Source organism: Sinocyclocheilus anshuiensis, unplaced genomic scaffold, assembly GCF_001515605.1.
Source record: "Sinocyclocheilus anshuiensis isolate Anshui unplaced genomic scaffold, SAMN03320099.WGS_v1.1 scaffold1885, whole genome shotgun sequence".
Taxonomy (NCBI): domain Eukaryota; kingdom Metazoa; phylum Chordata; class Actinopteri; order Cypriniformes; family Cyprinidae; genus Sinocyclocheilus; species Sinocyclocheilus anshuiensis.
The window spans coordinates 616,293-637,847 of record NW_015542322.1 but is presented as its reverse complement, the minus strand read 5'-3'; the positions used below and the strand labels follow the sequence as shown (position 1 = coordinate 637,847).

The 21,555-nt window shown below is 36.6% G+C and overlaps 4 protein-coding genes across 5 annotated transcripts in view; 2 read left to right on the top strand and 2 right to left on the bottom strand.

The window, feature by feature from the left end:
* Positions 1-137: 137 nt before the first annotated feature.
* tbcc (tubulin folding cofactor C) lies at positions 138-1,443 on the bottom strand. The gene has a single exon (XM_016489347.1). It carries the CDS (start codon positions 1,318-1,320, stop codon positions 265-267), a length of 1,056 nt encoding a protein of 351 aa, XP_016344833.1. The 5' UTR covers positions 1,321-1,443; the 3' UTR covers positions 138-264.
* Positions 1,444-2,033: 590 nt separating this feature from the next.
* Positions 2,034-13,376, top strand: bicral (BICRA like chromatin remodeling complex associated protein). Its single transcript, XM_016489345.1, has 11 exons — positions 2,034-2,454; positions 5,675-5,720; positions 5,817-5,865; positions 5,940-6,005; positions 6,233-7,615; positions 7,727-7,787; positions 8,096-8,180; positions 8,514-8,659; positions 8,758-8,852; positions 8,972-9,074; positions 12,262-13,376. The coding sequence occupies exons 1-11, from the start codon at positions 2,364-2,366 to the stop codon at positions 12,714-12,716; spliced, it is 2,580 nt and encodes an 859-aa protein (XP_016344831.1). The 5' UTR covers positions 2,034-2,363; the 3' UTR covers positions 12,717-13,376.
* A 2,635-nt stretch (positions 13,377-16,011) lies between these two features.
* LOC107690918 (uncharacterized) lies at positions 16,012-21,099 on the bottom strand. 2 transcript variants are annotated; one of them, XM_016489342.1, is made up of 5 exons: positions 20,859-21,099; positions 17,428-18,543; positions 16,679-16,780; positions 16,481-16,597; positions 16,012-16,395 (listed from the first exon to the last, which is right to left on the bottom strand). In XM_016489342.1, the coding sequence occupies exons 1-5, from the start codon at positions 20,866-20,868 to the stop codon at positions 16,367-16,369; spliced, it is 1,374 nt and encodes a 457-aa protein (XP_016344828.1). In that variant the 5' UTR covers positions 20,869-21,099; the 3' UTR covers positions 16,012-16,366. The 2 variants fall into 2 exon arrangements, with proteins under 2 accessions (XP_016344828.1, XP_016344827.1); XM_016489341.1 differs by lacking the exon at positions 20,859-21,099 and adding an exon at positions 19,371-19,611 and having other exon boundaries at positions 16,013-16,395.
* The window catches only part of LOC107690920 (protein FAM104A), a 5,545-nt gene continuing 4,473 nt past the window's right edge, over positions 20,484-21,555 (top strand). The window contains exon 1 of the mRNA XM_016489344.1: positions 20,484-20,546. The gene's annotated coding sequence lies outside the window, so the exon portion shown is untranslated. The remainder of the gene's footprint in view (positions 20,547-21,555) is intronic.

Sequence of the window (21,555 nt, the reverse complement as noted above, 5' to 3'; positions counted from 1 at the left end):
ATTGTAATTTTTGGGTGAACTATCCCTTTAACATTGATTTTATTTAATGATTCTGATTATTAAATGCATAGACTTGGCAAGTGAATCACAAATAAACACAAATGTGATAAAATCAGACTTTATTTTGTTATACTGCCTTCTATTTATTATTAATTAATCAAATCAATTAATTTGCCAGTAGGAATTCTAGAACCTTCTATGTTTATGGGATCTCAATTTTAGCGTCATATTGACTGAGCAATAATGCAAGGCAGATCATTACTGTTAGGATGCTTGTTTCACAATATCCCAACTACATATTCTCTCAGTCTCAGGAATGACAGTCCAGTTGGGTGAAGGTGTGCCAGCAGCAAGCCAATTGAAATCATCCACCTCTGTCCAATTATTCCTGTTTGGATCAAGTCCAGCCACTTTGAAATGATCATGAATCCCTGGATAAGTCCACGTGAATGGGGCAAACCGGACCCCATGACAGTCCTCTATAATTGCCCGGCTGGTCACATGCAGATATATCTGAGTGGCAGTGGTGTTATGGGTGCGCAGCTGCTGACAGGGGAATACTAAAGTGCTGTCAGTGCACTGGTCTACAAAAACAGAGCTGGACACTGGCCCGCAGAGGATCTCGCAGCCGCGGACGTTCTTGATGTGCACAGTGCTCGGACAGCCATAAAGCCTGACTTTACAGTTTGTCAGATGAGATAACAGAACATCTCGTTGCTGGATCTCCTCAGCTTGCTTGATTAAGGCTTGATTGTCAGCATTAGAGAATCCACACTGATCTACAGAGACAGCAGCATCCACCACTACAGTACCAGCCGCATCAGATGCAGACTTATCTGTTGTTTGTTGAATCGGTGCAGGCTGCTTACTTGCTCCAGTGTTCCTGGATCTAAAGGCGAATTTCTTTTTAGGCAACACCTCATCTCTTTTCTCAGCAAGAGAGCTCTGGAGATTCTGCAGGGATGCTTGCGCCTGTCTTATTTCATACTGGGTTAGAAACATCATGCTGTCATTGAGAGACTTCAGGAGCTGTTGAATTTGCAAAGTGGCCTCTTCCAGTGTTTTTGCGGCTTTGTCGGGGTCATTATCGTTACAGCTGGAAAGCATCTCCTCGACTGCTGTCTTCTCAGCATTAAAGGTGGACGTGAAGAAATCGCTATTTTCTTCCGTCACGGTCTGACTCTCCTTGACGTTTCTCCGGCGCTCTGCCTCCTCCAGCCTCGCTTGATCCCTTAGTAACACACGTTCGGGAACTTTGACAGCTGTATTTGTTTCTCCATCATCACTCCTCACATTAACTTCCACTCCCAGTGCCGCCATGTTGTTTCTCAAAACAGGCGTGGTGAACGCACGTCAAAGTGTGCTTCTCAATGATTGGACTAAGAATCAGTACCGTTAGTAATGCGGCGTTCTATTGGCGCATTAAATGTTCACCTTCACAATAAACTTATGACTGTTTTCCCATACATAATTTAAATGATGGAGTAAAGTTATTTATTACTTTGTTTAAACCTCTTCTGTCATATTCATATTTAATTAGTTATTGATTTTTAATTGATGTGAAATTTATTATTTTACAGCATGTTTATAAAAACAATTGTGTTGATTTATTTCTTTTAGAATTGCAAGATGACTTGACTGTATTATTGTTATTTTTATTATTATTATATCCCTCACAGTTTACAGTTTATATTGATTATCTGTTGAATTTTGTACATGGTCAGTGTATGCATTGCAAACAAAAATCAAACCAGCAGGGTTATTATTATATTTTGCATTTTAATTTATATTTCATTTAGTGTTATTTAAGTTTACTCCATTGCTGTTAGTTTCATTTTCATTTTATCATGCTTTTTTTTTTTTTTTTAGATTATTTCGTTTAATTCGTTTTAAAATGACTACAAAGTAACACAATTTTTGTTCGTTTTGAAGTGATGAAAATGTTTGTCAATAAATTAGTCGATTTTTATTTTAGTTTTTAATGTTTTCATTTAGTTTTCGTTATTGATAACATTTAAAGCCTCGCTGTGGCAACAATCTCCTATATTTTACATACTCAGATAAAGGATCAAAGGATCCAGTGAGGTATTGTTTACTGTATTAGCTTCGGGTTGACACTTGTGGGTGATGTGATGTGTGGTCTCTCAGGACTCAAAGGTGTGGTCGTTGAGGATTCCCCGCCCCCTGTCGCTTGTTACAAACACAATTTTGATTCATTTATTCATGTCAGGCATTTCGAATGATTAATCAAAACAACAGCTTTAACTTGTATTGTTGCAGAAGAAACCTTAATAGTAAACAGAGTTTAAGAGACCCCTTTTCGTTCAAGTAAAGAACCCTATGGAGTGTAGTGCACTATAGTGATGCTGCCTTCTGCTGGAGCCGCACTGCTCCACCGGCCCGTGCAGAGATGGCGAGGAAACCCCGTGGACACGGCACTGCTTTCTCATGACGGTGAGTTTCCCCTTTGAGTGTATTATAATTTTGTGATAAAAATTTCAAGGAAAAAAACACACACAACCTCCTTCCTCCCCTTCCTTCGGGGAGGGAAGAGCAAGCGTGGAGAGAGAAAAATCTATCTGAGACTGAGCAGCAAGGACAGTGAGGGAAAATATATATGAGTGGGAGAGGGAGAAAGAGGAAGAAGAAGAAGGAGGAGGAGGAGGAGGAGGAGGGGGGGCAAATTAAATGTTGCCAAATGGAGATATTGGGTTTCAAGAGGAGTGAGACAGGAGTAAGGGTTTGCCTCTTATTCAAGTCGTCTTTATGTGATGCAAATTCAAATAAATATTTATGCTTCGCCAACGATTTGTTCTCCGTTCGGTTTTTGCTCGACGAATTTAGCCGTTTCTTAATAACGTTAGGTGGGGGGAACGTCCACAACGTCAAGAAGGCCATCATCAACTCTGAGCACGAAGAACGCTTAGCACTCGTCTGATGATCCACTTTTACCAACTTCGCAAAACCTACGACATCCGTGCCGGTGTGAAACGAGCCGTCCGAAGCCGAATACGCGTTTCTTCGTGCCGCCTGTCCTCTGTCCCGCTCGCGCTCCTCGGCTGTCACAGATGCGCAAATACGCTTTTAGAAGAGCATTGCTACAAAACGAGCCTCTCCAGCCTCGGTCTATTTATGGACAAAGTCCCTGTGTGTTTCTAGCTGTTCGTTTCAGCGAGATTAAGGCGGGTTTTGTGCGTCCTGCCCTTGCGCCATGGAGAGCCTTTAGTCCTCCCTGCCACCGTTTGACAAGTGAATCAGTAAAATGCGTCGCCTTGCTTCGACAGGGTTTTACTGTGTATTTTGAGGGGTTGCTGGTTTTCTACGCGTCTCTTTTCCGCCCCTTTGACTTAACAGGCAAAGAGGATAGATAGGTTTTTTTTCTGTTAGAGAGGAAGAAAAAAAATAATTCATCTCCTCCCTCATTTGGCTTGCTAATTTGACTACAACCTAAACGAATACAAATGTTAAAGATATCTCTCACATTTAGTACATCGTTTAGTTTATAAAACCCGTATTTGCATGTATAAGAACGATTAAAAAGTCGAGATGTAAAAGGCCCGGATTAATCTGTCATACTTTTTTTTCTTCGTACAGATTGCACTACACGGATATTGCTAGCTTGGTCTTGCAAGTTAGAAAATGTTAAAAGTTTTGAATATAAATAGCATATATAAGATCTTTATATTAAGCAGTTATATGTATTGACTCATCTTATCATTCGTTCGAATCCATTTATAACCTTTATAGACTGTTCGGTCACTGAGTTTCTTTTTCAGTTCCTGTGTGTATGTTTTTAAATTATGAAATAAAGGCTAACATTCGCAATTTTGGATTTCTGCAAGCTCATCAAGCTGTTTTTAACATCATGTCGTTGTTTGTTTTGAAACAAAAGAGAAAATACATACACATCGAATGCTGTTCAAACATGTAATCACTTTGGAAAAACACAGACAACGAATTTCATTCCCTCACTAGCCTTAAGCATAAAGTGTGTTATAAAACATTAACAGAAGCTTGTGAAGTGTGAGTGAACAATGGCCAAACATGTTTCACCCAGCCCCCACGTCGCTTCCTTTGTCACGTTTCCACACATGAATTTTCAAGTTGTTCACATTCCTATGGCAAGTTTACAAAGAAATATGATCTGAAATTAAAGTCGAGTAGCATTATACCACTGCACAAGTACTCTGCGTCATATATTGTCCTTTGTCTGTCGGCTGTAGCGAGCAGTGGCGCAGTTTCAATCACCAGCCGCCATTTTGAAGTCTCTAGGCTGCAGCAAAGAGTACAACCATTCTTTCTGTCACACAATTGACTTGTGTATTTTTAAACATAGAAATCATATTCGTATTTAAATAAAATAACCATGTATATCAGACAGTTTTACTGTTCAAACATTACTGTTTATGTGTTTGGTGGCATATCAAACAGTTTATTACTGTTTAGTACACAGTAATAATTAGTAATGTGCTATTTTTTTGTTTTATATTTATTCTTCTTTGAAAATAGAATGATGTCAGAGGGTGCCACATCATGAACTACTTATAAATTATTAATTCACTTGTGTTTGTCACACCTTTACATTGTTATCATAGAGTTATTTCAAAAGCCTGACATTGCCCATAGTTTAGTTTGGCCTATTAATATATCAAATATATTATTGTACCTGAATTTAATATTATACATTAATTCGCAACCTATGCTTGAAATTACAAACTATACCTGAGAATGTTCATTGACAAACTGGGGTTCCTGACAGATTACATAGTTTTGATTTTGTTTAGAACACTGTAAAAAAAATTCCGTAAAATTTACGGTAAAAAACCGGCAGCTGTGGTTGCCGGAATTTTACCGTAAAAAATACGGTAGCAACGTTTTAGGTGTTACGGGTTTAACTTACATTTACAGTTAAATACCGTAATTTCATTAACTGATATAATGTTAATATACCAACCTATTGAAGTACTGAAATCTGTTTTGCACCTTTGTAATACACTGATAACCACCAAATGCAGGTGGTGATGAGAAAGTCACATGATGAACCAAAGCCCATCACAAGCAGCTTTTAGATAATAACATATATAGAAGGTGCACAGTGTCATTCACACAAACACCAAACACCATCATGGTAACACACATGAAACTGAAATAATGCAATAAACATTCACTTAACAACATTAGGTGTAACACACAACCCTAATACACAAAACTGATAAGAAAAAACTAAGAAGAAACATAGTTATTTCAACAAAAAAACATCAAATTTGAAATGTAACGCAGGGAATTCTGGGAATGTCAATTTACGGTTATTCACTGTAAATTATACGGTCTTTTTCACTTCCAAAAATGGTATACTACCGTAAAATTAATGTCCAATACATGTAATGTCCAATACAGTTTTTCACCGTATATAGTAGGGGAATTTACCGTTAACAATTTAACAGGTACTGTAGCATTTTTACAGTCTTTTACCGTTAAATTCACGGTAATTTTTTACAGTGAACATTATACACGCTACATTTATTGGATCCTTCAGATGTAGCCTATTCAGAGCAAATTCATATACAAATTATATCTTAGCGTAGTCAAAGTCAGGGCTGGGTTCAAATTTAACGAACCTGTACTTTGTTGAGTCCATTGAAAAATCTCAAAATCTGTAATTACTGTGTCACAGGTGTCATGGATGATGAAGACGACCGCCGTCTTCTGGATTTTATAGGGTAAGCAGCATTACAATTGGATGATTACACTTTAAAAAGAGTTTTTACCCATCAAACGTAACAAATGCGTTTTCATGAACTGTTTTTTTTTAACAGAGATGTGCAAGCATTGAATGAGTATCTTCATGGTTCAAATAGTAAATCTGTAAGTATGCTTAGACTATATGACATTTTTGTGTTTTATATTGAAATGTTATTGACAACTTGACTTTCAAACAGATTGGAGAAGATGATGTGACTAATGCAGCGTTTGGGTCGGCCAGTTCGTTCTTCACTAGTGACACAGTGAGTAAAGACAAGGTTCCTATCAAGGAAAGACAAGCTCATATCTACTGGAATGTGAAAATATTATAATCTCAAAAACTTCTTTTCAAACACAGTTAAATAAAATATTTCAATATTTCCATAAATGTGGTTTCTTATGTTCAAATAGGTATAGTTTGCATGCAACTGGGATATCTAGAATGGGTTTTAGAGCATCTAAACAACAAATTATTTGGTTTTCTACTCAGGGTGGCTCCAACGAAGGACTCAAAGATGACCACAATCATTTGGGAGAATTTGGGGAGGTTGGTGGAGCTGAGCTTCAGCTCTCAAGCAGTCTTCCATTCATCGAGGATGACCTCGACAGTGGAACCTCACAAGACGAGGTCGATCTTGGGGGCGAGGACCAACCCTTCGACATCCTTCAGAAGTCATTGCTGGAAGCAGATATTACAGAGCAGACATTGGCTCAAGAAGCCCTTTTGGACTCCCAGCCCTCTCTCATTCCCACAGCTTCCGCTTTCCCTCAGCAGCTGGTCTCTGGAGGGTTTGGAGGTATCGCAGGTCCTGGTGTGGTGGCACCATTGGCACAACCTCAGGCTTTTATCCAGCAGGTTCCCCAACTACCCTTGCCAAACGGCCCTGCTGGACACATCCAGGTAGTGGGATCCTTCAATGGCAGTGCCTCCTCCATGATGACTATCAACAGTTTGGAACAGCCTCAAATCCTTTTGAGGCAGAGCGGAAATGTAGTGACAAACAACAGTGGACAAGGTACCATGTTCACCCCTTCTGCAGCTGGTCAGGTGTCAATGTCCTTCAATAAAGGGACGATACCAGTTCAGAATATTATCATCCAGAGAGGCCCTATGCAACAGACATTGATTAGACCCATTCAGCCTAAACCCTTACAGACAGGGGGACAAACTGTATACAATATCAGCAACATCGGGCTTCAACCCAGCACCACAACTACTGCGAATATAGTCAGTAACCCATACACAGCCAGCGGCTCTCCTCAGTCTGCTCAGCAGGTGAAAGTGGTCAATCCAGCCAGCAGCATTGTAATGCATTCACCTCTGGGGCAACAAGCGCAACCACAGTCCCAGTCCAATCTGCCTCAAGGGCAGTTTTTGCTACCCACTTCTATTTCCCTCACCCCTGGTACGACTGTTCACGGCTTCCAGGCTGTGAATGGGCAGGTGTTACAAACAAACACTCAAGTGGGCGACCCGTCGTCAATAAGCACTACCACCTACTCCATCCTCACCAATCAGAACACAACAGTACAGCTTATTGCTGGGCAGAACTTTTCAACTGGAGGGCAGCTGATAGTCAATCAAGGTTTGGTTGCTGGAGGTCAAATAGGCCAAGCTTCACCAACACCTGTTGTGCAGGTGTCTCAAAGGACTGGTGCCATGGCCAAAGTTTGGACTGCCAGCACATCACCTAGCCCAACCCCTATACAGATGTCACAGGCTTCGAGCCACCTCACCATGGTCAGTTCTGTCCAAGGCCCACAGGTTTGTCAACAGTTATCTGTGACCCCTGGACAGCACCTCCTTATGCCTGTGGCCCAGAACGTTCCAGCTACTTCTGGCATTCAGGAGTTTCAAGTTTCTTTAAACCAGGTGAAACATATTTGGATTAATTAATCCACCTATACTTTTTCATTGCAACCTTGTTTGCCTGCTCAAAGTGTTATCATTTCTTCACATTTGAATGTTTCTTCAATTTCATAGGACACTACAGCAGCAGCACAAAGAGGGCAAACACAATTAGTTAATCTTCTTGGTACCAAAGGTAAGACTCCTTTGAAACATTTTTGTGTTTCCATCAGTGACCAGTTTTAATGAAATCTAATTTATTCATTCATTAATACATACTTGCTTTCTATTTCATTATATTTTAAAATGTAATTTATTCCTGTGATGGCAAAGCTGAATTTTCAGCAGCCATTAATCCAGTTTTCAATGTAACATGATCATTAGAAATCATTCTAATATGCTGATTTGGTGCTCGAGAATAATTTCTTATTATTATCAATGTTAAAAACCGTTGTGCTACTTAATATTTTTTGTTTTTTTCTTCTTTATTTTATTACATCTTAGCTGTGAAAACGTTCACTCCTGCCAGTCAGGATTTGCCTCTCACACCGAAGCGACCTGCAACTCAACAACTTACTAGAGGAGAAATGTGAGTGCCCAAATTTTACTCTACAGGTCCTTGCACACTTGAGTCCAAAATTTTCGTATGCGTTTTTTCATATTCGTCATCCTTGCCTATCAAAATGCTTGCTACGGATGCGACAACGCAGAAAATCGAACCTGGTCGGAATTTTTTATTACAGACGAAAGTTTCAGAGGCAATGTGTAAACGTGATATTTTTTTAACGTGCAAAAAATTCGGACGATAATTTCGGACTCAGTGTGCAAATACCTTACATCTCTTACAGTTGGTGTTTTCTGCACCACTAGTGTCAACCAAAAGTAAAAAATAATGATTGTAACACTGGGGATTATTTTACAGGGTTCTCCAGCAGTTAAGACGAGATCACAGTGGAGTCATGTCTTCAGAGCGGATGCCCTTCACTTCATTTAATGATGTCATTGACAGATTACTGCCCTATCATGTTTTCCAAGGCTCTCCACCACAAGATGAAGATTTCACCAAAGGTGCATTTCAACATTTCCTCAACATATATAATATTTAACCACAGACAAGTATTGACTGAATGTGACCTAGGCTCTGATGACTGTTTTTGACTTTACAGTTGATGAGGAGTTTGAGGCAGTTGCCATACAAGTGTTAAACAGAACGCAGGCCATGGTGAACAAATACAGGCGCTTACTTGTGGTGGAGGCAGAGGTATGTTTAGAACACAGCCCTTTAAATAATGTACAAAAGACCTCTTAGCATTATTTAGGTGATTACTCTAATATTATTCCCGTTAATGCAAAACTAAACACTGCTTCATGTTCTTTCAGAGGTCCAGCCCTTCATCAGAAATGGTGATGATTGACAGGACTTTTAATCAAGAGGAACGGGGCAACTTGACCCAAGACAAACGAATGGTAATAGTGGATCCAGGTAAGAGATGGAAGCCTCTATGAATTTATCCATTTTCATTGTCTGTCATTGTTATTAAAAACTAAGTAAAACGTTTTACAGATGTTGTGTTTAAAACCATGTCATGAGTTGACTTAAAGTATCTTCACAGCATTTCCAATTAGTTTTATTTTGGTTAAATAAAGTAGTATTTGTAAATAAAATGTATTTTTGGAGTTTGGTACTCATACTCTTTTGTGATCAACTTGTTCAATTTTTTAAAATGTGCATATGGGTCATTCCATGAAATCGGTGCCTTTTGCGTCCCTAAGAAATAATCAAACATAGATTACATGATTTAATATAACAACAAATAAATGTGCAATTTAAAAGTATAACAATACTATGTATGCTTTCATCAGTATTACATAAAAAAAAGTCAATTAAATATTATTTTAAATTATTTAAATAGCATTTATGCTGGTATGGGTAAGGTTTTTGGCCTGTCCCTCACTATGATTTTTATTTTTCAGCATGACATTCAATTTGCAAATTAAAGGCAAAATGATATCAAAATCACATTTGCATATTGTTAAGCATTGTTTTTGGCATAAGTATGCATTTTTCTATCAAATATATGCAAAACATCATGCAATGTCAATCCTGTTACAATTTTTAAAATGTAAATTTAAACAATTGTTTCTTACATTTAATATAATCAATATCTACAAGTAAAATCCTTTCAAAGTGTACACTATTTGCTTTTGTGAACTTGACTATTAGCTAGCAATAAGCAAATTTGTTTGAAATCGTCAAACCTGTTACTGTCAACCTGTTACTTTTTAGAGGATAACAGGGATGACATGTGGGTAACAGGGATGACATTGATTAGGTTTGACCCTGTTTTTAAAGATTGTCTGTGTAAAATTCAAACATTTTAAAGGTCACCCTTGGTATATGTGACCCTGAACAACAAAACCAGTCATAAGGGTCAATTTTCTGAAATTGATATTTATAAATCATCTCAAAGTTGAATAAATAAGCTTTCCATTGAAGACCTCTTAGCATTATTTAGGTGATTACTCTAATATTATTCCCGTTAATGCAAAACTAAACACTGCTTCATGTTCTTTCAGAGGTCCAGCCCTTCATCAGAAATGGTGATGATTGACAGGACTTTTAATCAAGAGGAACGGGGCAACTTGACCCAAGACAAACGAATGGTAATAGTGGATCCAGGTAAGAGATGGAAGCCTCTATGAATTTATCCATTTTCATTGTCTGTCATTGTTATTAAAAACTAAGTAAAACGTTTTACAGATGTTGTGTTTAAAACCATGTCATGAGTTGACTTAAAGTATCTTCACAGCATTTCCAATTAGTTTTATTTTGGTTAAATAAAGTAGTATTTGTAAATAAAATGTATTTTTGGAGTTTGGTACTCATACTCTTTTGTGATCAACTTGTTCAATTTTTTAAAATGTGCATATGGGTCATTCCATGAAATCGGTGCCTTTTGCGTCCCTAAGAAATAATCAAACATAGATTACATGATTTAATATAACAACAAATAAATGTGCAATTTAAAAGTATAACAATACTATGTATGCTTTCATCAGTATTACATAAAAAAAAGTCAATTAAATATTATTTTAAATTATTTAAATAGCATTTATGCTGGTATGGGTAAGGTTTTTGGCCTGTCCCTCACTATGATTTTTATTTTTCAGCATGACATTCAATTTGCAAATTAAAGGCAAAATGATATCAAAATCACATTTGCATATTGTTAAGCATTGTTTTTGGCATAAGTATGCATTTTTCTATCAAATATATGCAAAACATCATGCAATGTCAATCCTGTTACAATTTTTAAAATGTAAATTTAAACAATTGTTTCTTACATTTAATATAATCAATATCTACAAGTAAAATCCTTTCAAAGTGTACACTATTTGCTTTTGTGAACTTGACTATTAGCTAGCAATTAGCAAATTTGTTTGAAATCGTCAACCCTGTTACTGTCAACCTGTTACTTTTTAGAGTAACAGGTTTTGACATGTGGGTAACAGGGATGACATTGATTAGGTTTGACCCTGTTTTTAAAGATTGTCTGTGTAAAATTCAAACATTTTAAAGGTCACCCTTGGTATATGTGACCCTGAACAACAAAACCAGTCATAAGGGTCAATTTTCTGAAATTGATATTTATAAATCATCTCAAAGTTGAATAAATAAGCTTTCCATTGATGTATGGTTTGTTAGGATAGGACCATATTTGGCTGAGATGCAACTATATGAAAATCTGGAATCTGAGGGTGCAAAAAAATCCAAATATTGAGCAAATCACTTTTAAAGTTGTCCGAATTAAGTCCTTAGCAATGCATATTACTAATAAAAAATTAATTTTTGATATATTTACGGTAGGAAATTTACAAAATATCTTCATGGAACATGATCTTTACTTAATGTCCTTATGATTTTTGGCATAAAAAAAAATCAATAATTTTGAACCATACAATGTATTTTTGGCTATTGCTACAAATATACCAGTGACTTAAGACTGGTTTTGTGGTCCAGGGTCACATGTTATTGAGCTAATGCTTATAAATCATTAAATCATTCAGTGGCATATGAGTTTAGTACTATACTAGAGAACTATAGTATCTAGTAACGCTTGTGTCGGTAACAAAAATACCAAAACATGAGGTAGAAAAATAGTAATAAAATAATAAATTACATAGCCTGAGATGGCACAATACAATTTCTTGTCATTTTAAGGTGTCTCCATTTCATGGATATTTAAAAAAGATTGATTATTAAATGTATTTTATTTTTTAATTTTGTCCAAGTGGAAAAGGCACCGATTTCGTGGAATGACCCATATCAGTTTTGTTATGCAAACTAACACATGCATGATTATATACAATTGCCAAAGCCTTAGAGAACATATATAAATTACATATATAAAAAATATGTAAAAATGTAAAAAATTACATTTCAGTAATAAAAAAGCAGAATGTAAAGACGGTACTGGAAATTTTTGAACAGTTAGATATAAAGTATAAATGTTTTGGTTACTTTTCAAAATAATTAGTGTCATTTCTGGAATGTTTTTAAGATATTGTACTGTATTTACACGTAAATGCAACCAAAATGCAATTGAAAAAAAATGCGTTTTGCTTGATTGGCTTTATGTTTGTGATGTTTCTCTACATCGCTCTCTCAGATGGATTCCTGGAAGACTTCTGCTGTGGCCCTAAACTGAAGATCCGAAGTACAGAAGTTTTGACGCCCGCCACCCATGAGGGCAATCCCAGCGTAATGGAGACATCCCCAAGGCATTCCGTAAGTCACACCGGAAGAGATGGGCAGGGTATGAACAGCCACACAGAACCTGCTTATAGGACAGAACCTCAACAACAAGGAATGGAGGAACACAGAAGAACTCCCATCAAGTGCATCCTGAACCTAAAAAAAACGAAATTCAACAACCTAATCAGCAGCAACAGTCAACATGCTCACTACCTTACATCTCCCAGCCAATCACAGCATAGCTCCGCCCAAGGCTACCCTTCGAACCTGGGGCAGGGTCATGAACATCAGCTTCCCTCAGATCATAGTCACACCCCACTGGCTGACTCTGTGCTTGAGGCTGCCGTGAATAGCATCTTAGAATGTTAGACAGTGCCATATTTATGTTTGTTAGTTGTTCCATGTTAATCTCATTTCATGCCATTTGTGTGCAAGCTGAACGGACGTACATTGGCATTATCGCGGGTTAAAATGCACACAGCGGCTGTGACGATGTCGAGGAACAGGAAGGTGAATCTGGTGATGGTGATACTCTACTACTGTGCCTGTTGTTCTAGAGAAGTTTACATAAGAAAGCCTTTTTGACAGTGCTTCACAGGATACACTTGCAACCACACACACACACATCAATATATGCACACATACACACACAATCAAGCAGTAAGTGTGATGTTTGAAATGTCATGAGTAGACATTGATATTTGTAGCTTATCGATCAATATCAGACACTTAGACAAATAGTCAGTCCGCACTTAAGGTTGTATGGTTGTCTCAACACTTATGTTGTGTCAGTGCAGTAGACATTGAAACAAGTGACGCACACGAACACACCTGCACATTTAATTGTTTTTGAGCATTGGTTGTGCTCTTTTTTTCTTTTTTGGTTTACTTTTTTGTTGTACCTTACAGGTATGTGACCCCTCCAGAGACAAAACTCACTTGTGTGGTTTTGTGCAGGGGAAAGTTAAGACCTCAGATTGAGGGTACAATGTTACATTGTTTATCTTTTTTGTTTGTTTTAATTCATTTTTTTTAAATGATGCATTATTTTTATTTTTTTTTGTAAAATCTGTGCTTCTCCCTGCCTGGAGAAAATATGTGCCGTTTTGTACCTTAAGTCTCAATAACTCGCATGGGTGAATCTCATAAAAACTTGTCAGTCACATTTTGACCCAAAATGAAAGGAAATAAAAATAAGTAATATTTTGCAAAAAGAAATTAAAACCATTTTAGGATCAGTAATATATATTTTTGCATTGTGATATTTTTCACGACAATCAAGCACATTTTACCACAAATTTTGATTGCTGCATTTACATCATCAAATTCATATTGCATATTTTGAAAAAAAATCTCTAAATCTTTTTTGTTTTTTAATAAAGTATGGTTTATATTTAGTTTAAATAAGCATGAATTAAAGGCTGTGCAACAATACTGTTATGTATTAGTACATTATAACTGAAAAAAAAAATTCTCACATTAACATATATCGCTTCTTTATTTATAATGAAAATATGTTTTGTTGCATTAATGAAAATTGGTTATACATGTGCTTAATAGTCATGAAATAATGACAGTGGTCAACAAAATCTCAGAGGTCCACAATAGGCTTGATTTCTCTGAGCAAATATAATGTCTTATTTCGTTCCTTTGATTTGAGATTTCTGTGAGATTCACCCACCTAGATGTTGTTTGAACCTTTTCATTTCCTCCTGTGCATCGAGATCCCTGCTGGTCAGGCTGTAGTCTTGGTGGTCGGTTTGCAGTTTTTGCCCCTAGTGGCAGCTTCTATTTTCACATGTGGAAATGACCTTGTACTTCACAGATAGCCATGCTCACAGCTCTTACAGCCCCTTTGCAGATCTCTTCTCTCCTATGAGTTCTAAAGTTGTGAAAGCAGCAGTAGTGCCGTTACAGCATATCAGGTTTTCACTCACTATGATTATTCTAATTAGTTGCATTAGGAGATGGCTGTTAACTGAAATAATGTAGTTTGGTTGGAGTAGGACAGGCCCACATTTTAACAACCAGTTTTGAGAGATCATTTCTGAAGAGGAGACTTTTAGCATTCAGTTGTATTTTGTAGGCTAGAAAATGGTGTAACTGTGCCATTACAAGACTTGTGAGCTTTAACAATGGGAATACGACCAAGACAATGTCAAAAACTGACCAGAGTAGAGAAACTGCAGTGTGCGGACATTTTGACAAGTCTGCGTTACCATTAGCATCCATTCCAAAGCCGAAGGGAAGGTTGCTTGTTTCCATCTATACACGTCATCCCATTGTTTTTGCATCATTAACACTAAACTCCACTGTCTTTCCTAGCAATTCAACCAAAAATGACAGGCAGACAGAAAAAAAAGAGAAATATTCTTCTCTCTGATCTGAGCTCTTGTGGTCGGTATTAGAGAGCATTCCGAAAGACCTTCACTTCGAAGGGCTTCTTTGCCTTAGGAGAGAGTGAGTGAAAACAAGTTTAAATAGTCTATCATTTGTTTTTACTGCTTTTTGTTGTGCGAGTGTGGCCTTCAGTTATCGTAATACCCCATGGTAAAAGTAGCTTTTATCGTTTTATTTTCTGCATCACCCAAAACTTGATTTGTAATTTTTGTATTACAAAAACTAAAAACATGAAACACACAATATTTATACTTTTTGTAAAGAAAAAGAATGTAAAACAAAAAAATATTTTTATTATGTTAGGTATGTGTTCACGTCATACTGTATGTGGTCAGTTCATGATTTGTTGTTTTTGTGAGTGTTCATTACAACAGCAAAGATAAATATTAAATTCATTTTGAATACAGCCAATATTTTGTAATGTCTTCATTTTTGATGAATTGTGGATATTTATATGTAATAATATTTCATATAAGTTAGCAAATTAAAGGATGATCATGTAAACAACAATAAAATATGACAGGACTTACAAAAAAAACAAACAGATTAGAACAATATTCTATAATTTATTAGATCTTAGTTAAAGGGATAGTTCACCCAAAAATTAAAATTGTCATTAATTACTCACCCTCATGTCGTGCTAAACCTGTAAGACCTCCGTTCATCTTCGGAACACAAATTAAGATATTTTTGATCAAATCTGAGAGCTCTCTGACCCTCCCGTAGACAGCAATGTAATTACCACGATCAAGGTCCAGAAACGTAGCAAGGAGATCGGTAAAATAATCCATGTGACATCAGGGGTTCAAACGTAATATTACGAAGCTACGACAATACTTTTTGTGCAAAACTTTATTCAACAATTCGGATACGGATACGTTTTCTACGTTGTTTGTGCTTTGATTTGACGCAGCTGACACAGAACAGCATACGCTGTTTGCATTCAGTGGATATTCTCCAAAATGGCGCTAGGGTGACGCGGAGGAGACGAATTGTTGAAATAAGTCATTTTTTTTTCTTTTGCGCACAAAAAGTATTGTCGTAGCTTCGTAATATTACGGTTGAACCCCTGATGTCACATGGATTATTTTACCAGATTATTATCTCCTTGCTACGTTTCTGGACGTTGATCGTGGTAGTACCCTTGCTGTCTATGGAAGGGTTAGAGAGCTTTCAGAATGCATCAAAAATATCTTAATTTGTGATCCGAAGATGAACGGAGATCTTACGGGTTTGGAACGACGTTTGGAAGTAATTAATGACAGAATTTTCATTTTTGGGTGAACTATCCCTTTAAATCCACTGCTTGGTTACACAATAACAAAATGAAAACTTGTTAGTACAATTTTTCAAAATTATACAAATTCTCTTTGTTTGCAAATAAATGAACATTTAAACATATTTAAGTTAAATAACTCCATTATCCCCCATTATCTCCCAGAGAATTCATAATAATTCTAACAAAAATACAAGCAACCCTAATATTGTAGTGAACTACTAGTTGCTGGTGTTATAATCTTGCCATATTAATTATTAAGCTTATTATGCCCTCATCGCCCTAAACACAAAGCTGCTGCTTCTCCAAAGTGTGCTACAATTATGAAGACCACCAAACGCCCCTAATGGTACTTCCTCCAGCGTTCTTTCTCTGTGAAACAGCATAAAACAAGACATTTTATTTATGTGTGTCAATGATTATGGGATGTGTGTAGATGGCATTAATTCAGACTCACTGAGATGTGGGTAATTCCATATGTAACACAGGACACAGTATCCAGTCAACAGCATGGATATCCCACCAATTCCTCCTCTCCGAACATCAATATACTTCCTGTAGTACCACTGCCATCCTGATCACATACAACCAAGAAAATCAAAAACACTAGACCAAATGCTATGCTATGCTGTACTGTGATTGTTAAGGAACAAACCTTGCTTCAACATGGTCACAATCTCTCTGGGTGACAGAGGAGTTCGAGCACCAAGCCAGACACCAAGTTCATTCAGTCTGACATCTCCAAGTTTCCGCTGCACTACAAAGAACAAAGCATATTTTGTAATCTCTTTTTGTTTTGGATTGGTATGAGAAACTTGTACGTCACGAAAACTGGTGTGGACGCACAATGAGGATGTGGAACTTTAATGAAATTAAGAGATTTACATGAAAGAATGAATGAAAATTGCAAATAATAAAAAAAAGTGTTTCACATACAATATTTTTAATACCTTCAATGGACCAACAGCCCTTTCCAGCCAAGTTGATGAAAGTGTAACTCATTCACTATCAGCTTGATATCCTAGACACTGAAGACTGTGCATAATAATTCTATGGTACCCAAGTGTAAACCTAAGATAATGAAATGTTTACAATAGCTGTTGTTTACATACAATTAGCCGTTTAATATTCTCACCAATATGTTTTGATACAGTGATAGTCCTAAACAGACAGTCTTTGATGTTCTCATAATGGTAGAATGAAAACTAGCTTACCAATCTTGGAAAAAAAAAAAAAAAAACTTTCAGAAGCAGTGTACACATTTTTAAACTAGCCCCATAAGTCAAAGTTGCAAAAGATACTAGATACAAGTATTAAAGTGCTTACTCTTTTTTTCAAAGGCATTGCCTGTTTACTTCAAAACAATTACATAAAGAACGAAACATCACATAAATCATGCATTACCTTCACTTTGGTTCGCTGGTCCAGCAGATTGATCCTTAATCCAATTACTTTCATTAGCATAGCTGCCTAAAGGTTCTGTGGAGAACTGTATTCTGTTGTAAGCAGTCACTATCTCTGGACTCCATGACAGACTTCTAACACCTTGCAGTCTTGAGTTTAGGATGTCTTCTGCAGGTTGATGAATGACTTTTCCAGATAAAGTGGGTGAAGGTGGAACGGCAAGCTTGGTAACTGCTGTTTCAGGTTTGTTTGATTGTTGCTCATCAGAAATCACTTTGGTCGCCAGAGAAGAATCTTTAGATGTTTCCATAATAGGATAAGGCACAAACAGATTATAAGACCTCTTGTAATACAAACTGTCATTGATGTGGTCCCACACTGAAGTCTTGGATGAAAAGAAAGTATGAGCTTTATTATGCTCGTTCGCTCTTGATTCTAGATCAAAATCCTTGTTCAGTCTTTCAGGCTCCTCCAAGAAGTTAACTTTCTGAAGGTCTGGATTTTCATGTTGCACAGTGCACTCAGATGGGAGGCTAGAGTTTTTCAGAATGGCTGGAACAAATCCAGGGGTATTGATTTTACTCTTGGTGATGGACAACTGCTCTGATAATGGCGCCATCTTTGGTTTCTTTTTGTCTTTAGTACTTTTTCCATTACTTTGAGATGTTCCCTGATTTGGTCTTTTGGAGATCTCACAAAAGCTTTTATCTATTTCAATGTCAGATAATGAGGTAGGGTTGCTTGGCTTCTTTGAGACTGGCACTAACAGCTGTAATCTCTCAAGTTCCTTCTGTCTTTTAGCAAGCCATTTGCTTGTAGGTCTCTCCGTGTTCAGAGTTTCAGCTGATGGGACTTTGACCACAGTAGTTGTGAGAAGACTGTCTGCATTGTGATTATCTTCTTTCCTTCTTCCTTTGGAGGTTAGTGTTTCATCAAATATGACATTATTTATTTCTGTTGATGCTGTTTTTTTAAGGATCTTCTGTCTGGAAGTGGTTGAACTTGGTTCTTTGGGTGCTTGAATGCTTTTCTTGGGTTGTGCAACTGCTGCCATTTTACAGTGAGGGAGGTGGGTTTTCAGCCTCTTGAAGGGCTTTCCACAATATGGACAGTCTTCTAAATGGGAACAAACAAAAAAAATCACAGAATGGACCCTTTTAACAAGACATTGATGACGCGTTATCGGTCATCAGCATCGTAAATCCTCGAAAGTTTTTCATATTTGTATTTTTTTTTTCATGTATCTACATTTATAACACTATTCTTTGTATTATATCACCTTTGCATCAAATTACAAAAAAACAGTTAACGCTAATGCGAGGGTGTTTCTAATGCAGCGTCTATTTACCGAGGGACGGTAAATTTGACATCGTTCTTTCTTCTGAATAATTTGTTTCCTTTTATTGAAAGTCATGAAAACACTATCGTGGAGTTTTTCTTTTGCTATTTGAGCAAATGGGAATGCAAAAAATATATTTGTGATGCTCTCCCATTCACTGCTCTTCAAGTTTACCCAACGATGACGACTTCCGCTGCTGAGAAACCCGGAAATGTGAAAAAGGTCCATTGTCAGATATTACAGGACTGGACCAAAAGGGTTGAAATCGAGTTCACTGCATTGCTTGGAGAAAGTAAGCACTTGAATATTTTCCCTCATATCTCTCAGAAGAAACATCTTAAAGACCTGATGAAATTGCTTTATGAGCTGTTTTCAGTGTTGTGCATAGTGTAACGTTAATTCCTTTATCTGTTAAATAGTTGTAGATTTTAAATACCTGTATAACAGCTAGAAGTTAATTTGGTCAACTTTCAGTAGTACACTGGCATCTAGATTACCTTAAATGTCCAATTTTGATTTTACATAATCTTAAAAACAAAACAAAAAAGGCACGAGTTACTAAAATTGACAAATCATCCATCAGATATTTAGATTTGATACTTACCTACACTCATGCTTTATAATTTCATTGCCATCTTTCTATGAAAGAGGGAAAGATCTTCTCTGTGTCTTTTAAAGACATTATTAAACTCTGAATTGGGAACGTTTCTCACGCAGCCACACATAAACAAGCTACAAGAAACTCTGCGGCATTTTTATGTAGCTCGTTTGCGGACAAATGAAGCAAAATAACGGACCCTGCGGAAAGTGACGGACCGCTAGAGGACATGCTGGATTATTTAGAGTTACGAAAGACCCCGTTAGCCGTCTTTATCAGTGCCTGTGTAAGTACTACAAGTGTGCATAACACCGTTGAAAGAAGTTATACAATCTTTTTCGAACATCAGAAACGACTTGCTATACATTCAAAAAGTTTAATTTTTTTAATTAAGCATTTTTTTTTTATATAGTTATAGAGTTCAAATAGAGCTCACAGATAGTGTTTCCAGATATGGTCCGAGGCAATTCACATATGAATGGATAGTTGCACCAACGTTTTGCAGGCATCCTCTTGTGTACATGCATAACAGGAGCTGTTCTGCTGGCAGCACATATCAAGCAAATCAGAAATTACATTGTTAGTTTCAGGAGAGTAAGTATGATTATAATAAAAAAAAGAGACTCATACATGTTTGGTTTAGCTCTTAAGAGCATATGGTGTATATCTCTGTGTCTCAGGTGGTCTTTTGCAAGCACTGGACCCTTTTCACAAGATTGTGATGACGCGTTTAACGGTCATCAGCATCGTAAATCCTCGAAAGTTTTTCATATTTGTATTTTTTTTTTCATGTATCTACATTTATAACACTATTCTTTGTATTATATCACCTTTGCATCAAATTACAAAAAAACAGTTAACGCTAATGCGAGGGTGTTTCTAATGCAGCGTCTATTTACCGAGGGACGGTAAATTTGACATCGTTCTTTCTTCTGAATAATTTGTTTCCTTTTATTGAAAGTCATGAAAACACTATCGTGGAGTTTTTCTTTTGCTATTTGAGCAAATGGGAATGCAAAAAATATATTTGTGATGCTCTCCCATTCACTGCTCTTCAAGTTTACCCAACGATGACGACTTCCGCTGCTGAGAAACCCGGAAATGTGAAAAAGGTCCATTGTCAGATATTACAGGACTGGACCAAAAGGGTTGAAATCGAGTTCACTGCATTGCTTGGAGAAAGTAAGCACTTGAATATTTTCCCTCATATCTCTCAGAAGAAACATCTTAAAGACCTGATGAAATTGCTTTATGAGCTGTTTTCAGTGTTGTGCATAGTGTAACGTTAATTCCTTTATCTGTTAAATAGTTGTAGATTTTAAATACCTGTATAACAGCTAGAAGTTAATTTGGTCAACTTTCAGTAGTACACTGGCATCTAGATTACCTTAAATGTCCAATTTTGATTTTACATAATCTTAAAAACAAAACAAAAAAGGCACGAGTTACTAAAATTGACAAATCATCCATCAGATATTTAGATTTGATACTTACCTACACTCATGCTTTATAATTTCATTGCCATCTTTCTATGAAAGAGGGAAAGATCTTCTCTGTGTCTTTTAAAGACATTATTAAACTCTGAATTGGGAACGTTTCTCACGCAGCCACACATAAACAAGCTACAAGAAACTCTGCGGCATTTTTATGTAGCTCGTTTGCGGACAAATGAAGCAAAATAACGGACCCTGCGGAAAGTGACGGACCGCTAGAGGACATGCTGGATTATTTAGAGTTACGAAAGACCCCGTTAGCCGTCTTTATCAGTGCCTGTGTAAGTACTACAAGTGTGCATAACACCGTTGAAAGAAGTTATACAATCTTTTTCGAACATCAGAAACGACTTGCTATACATTCAAAAAGTTTAATTTTTTTAATTAAGCATTTTTTTTTTATATAGTTATAGAGTTCAAATAGAGCTCACAGATAGTGTTTCCAGATATGGTCCGAGGCAATTCACATATGAATATAATTATTACAACAACAAAAAAACTTTTCAGTTTGTAGGTTTTTAGAAATTGAGTTTTTGATTACTTTCACATTTTGTTATTCTAAAAATCATTTACAAGCAAAAGACAATAAACAAAAAAAAGTATATGGGTTAAAATACATGAAATTATTTATAGAATGAATGTATAATTCATTGTAGAATTTCATGTATTTTAACCCATATACTTTTAACCCATATATA

What these genes read in the sequence shown, in the direction of transcription:
- tbcc (XM_016489347.1), bottom strand. Translation starts at nt 1,320, where the DNA reads ATGGCGGCACTGGGAGTGGAAGTTAATGTGAGGAGTGATGATGGAGAA.
- bicral (XM_016489345.1), top strand. Translation starts at nt 2,364, where the DNA reads ATGCTGCCTTCTGCTGGAGCCGCACTGCTCCACCGGCCCGTGCAGAGA. An exon ending in TAATCTTCTTGGTACCAAAG is followed by an intron (nt 7,788 to 8,095) that starts GTAAGACTCCTT and finishes ATTACATCTTAG; the next exon opens with CTGTGAAAACGTTCACTCCT. An exon ending in AGATGAAGATTTCACCAAAG is followed by an intron (nt 8,660 to 8,757) that starts GTGCATTTCAAC and finishes TTGACTTTACAG; the next exon opens with TTGATGAGGAGTTTGAGGCA.
- LOC107690918 (XM_016489342.1), bottom strand. An exon ending in ACCAGCGAACCAAAGTGAAG is followed by an intron (nt 16,781 to 17,427) that starts GTAATGCATGAT and finishes TGTTCTTTGTAG; the next exon opens with TGCAGCGGAAACTTGGAGAT. An exon ending in ATGGAATTACCCACATCTCA is followed by an intron (nt 16,396 to 16,480) that starts GTGAGTCTGAAT and finishes GCTGTTTCACAG; the next exon opens with AGAAAGAACGCTGGAGGAAG.